Below are 5,287 nucleotides of genomic sequence, written 5' to 3'. Positions count from 1 at the left end.
AACGTTCTACAGATTCTGGAATCAATAATGATGATTTATATTAATAATGATGGCGATGATGATAATGATGAAGATGATGATGATGATGATAATAATAATAATAATAACAATAATAATAATAATAATAATAATAATAAGGATGATCGTAATAATATTATTATTGATGATAAAGATGATGTTGACAAGCATTTGTACAGAAGACCTGAATGGAATTTTAGAGGAAGATTTGAGCAAGTTGAAGAGTTGAAGGTGAAAATAGGAAAGGAACCAAATATAGAGGAAGGGAGATAAAGTGTACACACATAAAAACATACATACATACATATACATTTATATATGTGTATACGCGCATACACGCATGCATACTTACATTTATACACACACACACACATGAATGTGTGTGTGTGTGTATGTATGTATGTATTTAAGAATAGACAATGAAGAACAAGGAGATACTTTAGACAGAAAAGGACGGAAAATGACGGAAAGGTGTGTTTGTGTGACAGTAAGCCAAGAATAAGATGATAATAATATTACTAATAATAATAAAAGATTGTTTGTATGTATTGACAGTTGTCAAGGCGGAAATAATGTGTTCATGTAAGCATTGTATATGTCGTGAATACGATACGTATACATATATATATATATATATATATATATATATATATATATACAATACGTACATGCATACATCCATACAGATGTGTGTGTGTGTGTGTGTGTGTGTGCGTGTGTGTGTGTGTGTGTGTGTGTGTGTAGTTTGTAGTTTTATTTATCGATATACGATAGTAATAGATTATTAAACTGTAAGTTTTTCCGTTACTAGCATGTTAATCAAAATTTGAATTTAATAAACATAATCATATGAAACGTTGTTGGACCTATTTACTACCGTGAAATACGCATATATACACACGTTCATATAAATATATATGCATATACATATACATACATTCATGCAAACATATATGTATTTATATATATATATATATATATATATATATATATACATATACAAACATATACATATACAAACATATATGTGTATATATATACATACATTTATATATATATATATATATATATATATATATATATATATATATATATATATATATATATATATATATATTTATATATATATGTATGTATGTATACACACAGATATATGCATGCATAAATACAGACGTAACTATATATATGTGTGTGGATACATGTATACACACACATGCATATACATGTATATGCGTGTATGTTGGAGGTAAATATCTATTTATATATACATGTATATATCTTATACAAGTTTATGTTTGTGTATGTGTGTTTATAAATGTAAGATATATAAGCATAAATGCTCGCGTATATGCATATAAATGAATTTACATACACATGCGTATACATGTATATATATACATACATATATATATACGTATATATATATACATATGTATGTATGTATATATGTGATTGTAAATGCATGATTAAATATGCATGTATATACTAAAGTGTTTTGTTTGCGTGCATATATATAATTTATATATATATATATATATATATATATATATATATATACATATATATATTTACACATGTGTTTGTATGTATGTATTCATGTTAAAATCAATGCATGATAAGGATAAACAGTGGGGGGGGGGGATATGAACGGAGGTGACAGTTGCAGGAGTGGGAGTGGTGAAAAAGAATCGGTGGGAAAGAAAGAAAAAACAAAATAAGAAAGAAAGAAGTCAAGCAAGAGAAAGGAGAGTTAGACGGAGAGAGAGAGAAAGAAAAAGTGAGAGAGAGAGAGAGAGAGAGTGTGTGTGTGTGTGTGTGTGTGATGGTATAGAGAGAGAAGGGTCGGACAGAAACATAGAGATATAACAATACATTGAAAGAAGAAACAATACTTTGTTAACGTATATAGCCATTCAGTAAAACAGATAGATAGATAGATAGATAGATAGATAGATAGATAGATAGATAGATAGATAGATAGATAGATAGATGGATAGTAGAACTTGGCAGCAATAACCAGAACTATTTACATTATTGCATTTTTAGTGAAAAAAAAAAATGAAGGAAAAACGGGGGCCGTCATTCCGTTGTTTCAATGGCGTCGTCTGGCTCTTCCTTCTGTCTGTATTGTCCGCGTACACAAATCCACACAATCCGAAAACGTCATGGCTGTTTGTTCTGCTGAGTAATCCATGTTAGCTAATCTGGCCAAGGCTAAGATATAACAACATGCGATCCGAAGTATAGCTAGTTTAGAAAGTTTTTGGTTACATGAATAGGACGGCACTGCTCTGCGAAGGTTTTCAAACGCCGCACTGATTGTGTGAACCCGGGACCTTTCTCGAGCATTCGCTTCAATACGTCTCTCACGCGTCATGTTCTTGTAATTTTTCCGTGTTTTTTTACTACCACCTGAATTTTTGCTGCTTCCGTGTAGATGGAGACTGTTATGATGATGACTGGGATTGTGATGATGGTGATGATGGTGGTGGTAGTTATTATTGTTGTTGTTGTTGTTGTTACTGTTGTTGCTGTTGCTGTCGTGGTGCTGATGATGGCCGTTGACGAAGTCGTCAAAGTGTAGAGGCGGTGGCGGTGGAAGCAGCAACGTGGAGGGTGACGAGGAAGAAGAAGCACATTCTCTGTCAGCTGTTACATCGTCGTCGTCATCGTCGTCGTCATCATCATCATCATCATCGTCGTCGTCACCATCGTCGTCGTCGTCGTCGTCATCATCGTCGTCGTCGGAACCATCAGCAGTGTCAGCGATGTAGGGAAAACGTTGAAAAGACTGGTCCGTACGGAGCGTGCTGCGAGGAGGGATTGTGTTGTTGTTAGCGGCGGCGGCGGCGGCGGTGGTAGTGGTGGTGGAGTTGGGGATATGGATGACTGTGTTACCCGTCGTTTTGTTGGCGATGTTGGCGGAGGAGGGTGTGGCGGCGGTGGCAGACAGGCTGTTATTGCTACTACTACTACTACTGCAGCTTCCTTCGGCACTGATAAGGTTTAAGGGCTGATGTCGATTGTGTTTTTGTTGTTGTTGCTGCTGCTGCTGCTTTTGCTGCAGTTGTAGCTGCTGCTGCTGTTGTTTTTGGTGTTGGTGTCGCCGGGTTCGGAGCGATGTGGACGACGATGATGATAGTGATGATGATAGTGATGATGTTGATGATGACGACGATGATGATGATGACTTGTGAGCGGCGTAGATGTGGTTCTGTTGGCTGGACGCCGTCGTGTTATCGCTGAGACGGCCACTGCTTTCGCTGTACGGTCGTAGATACCTCCTGTGCAATAAGGAGGTGGCGGCAGCGATAGTCCTCACAGCTACTGTCGTGGTAGGGGGCTGGCCGTAGAGATCGGGACTCAGAAACTCGGAGTGTAAATCAAGATCTGGATCAGCATTAGGGTTAGCACGGACATCGAAAAATGTGTCCCCAGCGTGCTCGTCTAATTCACTGTCGTCAACTTGATCCGAACCTGAATCGTTGTGTTCGAATAGAAACGAAGATCGTACTTCCTCCGGGGTGTCTAACAGTCGTACATGTAATCCATTGTAGTCATCGCTACAACAACCCTCCGAAATACTTCCTTCGGGACTCTCCGGACAAAAACGCTTAATATTAAAATCCGTTCTTTTCCGAGGTTCACTTAGTTTCCGCTTATTCTTCCTCGCCGGTGGTGTGTTGTTATTCGTGTTGTTGTGGTTGTTGTTGTTGGTGGTGTTGTTGTTGTCGTTGGTAGTGTTGTTAATGATAGCAGTTGTGGCGACAGGTAACCCATCTTCCTTGTTATCAAAAACTGGGGTAAGCTGGATTTTAGGACTGCAACTGGTTTTAATAGAACTGGTTTTACCGACCGAAATACTCCCTTCTCGTAGGTCGTCTGCTCGTAACCTGCTGTGTTCGGACTCGTCACTCTTGCTATCGTCCCTATTGCTGATTTTCGGCTGGTTCCCACCCTCGATGGTCGCTTGCGGACCTTTGTAGATTTCACTGACAGCGTCCCCATTGAGATGAGGGCGAGTGATGTTATTGATGTTAATGGTGTGCTCCTTGTTGCTGTAGTCGTCGTCGTGTGATGAACCGTTGTTGTCGATTTGTTGGCAGGTGGTTGTTGTAAAAGTGATGACAGTGGTGTGTGATCGAGAGCTGTCATGGTCAGCCGCAACTCCACCGATTATGACTGACGATGGATCACTATCGGTGGGTGCAGTGTTCGTGAGCGCCGTTGTTTCCGGCGCCGTTACTGGACGGTTTTGGGTCAACTCTAGTAGTGGGTCGTACACTCGCTGCCTCTAGTAAGTCTTCACTGTCGCTTTATCATAGCTCCTCCTGATGCTACTGCTGCTGCTGCTGCTACTGGTGTTGCTGCTGCTGCTGTTGTTGCTGCTGCACTACTACTACTACTACTTCTGCTGTTGCTACCACTACGACTGCCACTGCTTCTATCACTGCTGACTGCCGCTGCTGATATTATCACAGCCATTGTTAATGTTCCTACTTGTACTACTACTACTACTACTACTACTGATATAGCGGCTGTTTTTGTAGTTATTTTTGTTGTTGTTGTTGCTCCTGCTGATTTTACTGTCTATAAACTATAACTTTCCTGATGTCTCTTACAGAAGCCGTTAGGATCGCTGATGTCCTTGTCTCGACTGGTGCTTCTTCTTAGTTGTTGTTGCTGCTGTTGTTGTTGTTGTTGTTGTGGTGGTAGTAGTGGTGGTTACGTGAAAGGCAGTACTGGTACTGCAGCAGCAGTAGTAGTAGCAGTGGTGGTGGTGGTGATGGCGGTGAAGTACTTGTTGTAATCGTGTTTTTCGTGTTGTAGAGGTTGTAGTGTAGTGGTGATGTTGTAGTGGTGATGTTGTATTGGTGCTGGTGCTAGTGGTACTTACCGGTGTCACACACCACCGACCACTGTAACCTAACTCTAACACCACACTGTCAATGCTATCGCCACTGCTTGCTACATATCCAGGATGGAATACCACCACCACCACCACACCACTGTCACCGTCACAGCTACTGCTATCACTACTACTACTACCAGCACCACTTCAATTGCTACTACCACCACCACAACTACTACTACCACCTCAACTACAACAACTGCTACTACTACTACTACTACTACTACTACCACAACTATAACTACTACTACTACTACTACTACTACCACTTACTATTACTACTTCAATTGCTACTACCACCACAACTACTACTACAACTACTAAAACTACTACTACTACTACTACCACAACTATAAC

The 5,287-nt window shown here is 39.7% G+C and overlaps 1 protein-coding gene across 1 annotated transcript; it reads right to left on the bottom strand.

Annotated features, from left to right (window-relative positions):
- Positions 1–1,648: 1,648 nt before the first annotated feature.
- Positions 1,649–5,009, bottom strand: LOC106868144 (transcription factor Atoh8). The gene has a single exon (XM_014913275.3). It carries the CDS (start codon positions 2,393–2,395, stop codon positions 2,111–2,113), a length of 285 nt encoding a protein of 94 aa, XP_014768761.2. The 5' UTR covers positions 2,396–5,009; the 3' UTR covers positions 1,649–2,110.
- Positions 5,010–5,287: the final 278 nt, after the last annotated feature.

This window comes from Octopus bimaculoides, chromosome 7 (genome assembly GCF_046866305.1).
Source record: "Octopus bimaculoides isolate indiv1 chromosome 7, ASM4686630v1, whole genome shotgun sequence".
NCBI lineage: Eukaryota > Metazoa > Mollusca > Cephalopoda > Octopoda > Octopodidae > Octopus > Octopus bimaculoides.
This window is presented reverse-complemented; position numbering and strand designations above follow the sequence as displayed.

Coding starts and splice junctions, on each gene's coding strand:
- LOC106868144 (XM_014913275.3), bottom strand. CDS start 2,395: ATGACGCGTGAGAGACGTATTGAAGCGAATGCTCGAGAAAGGTCCCGG.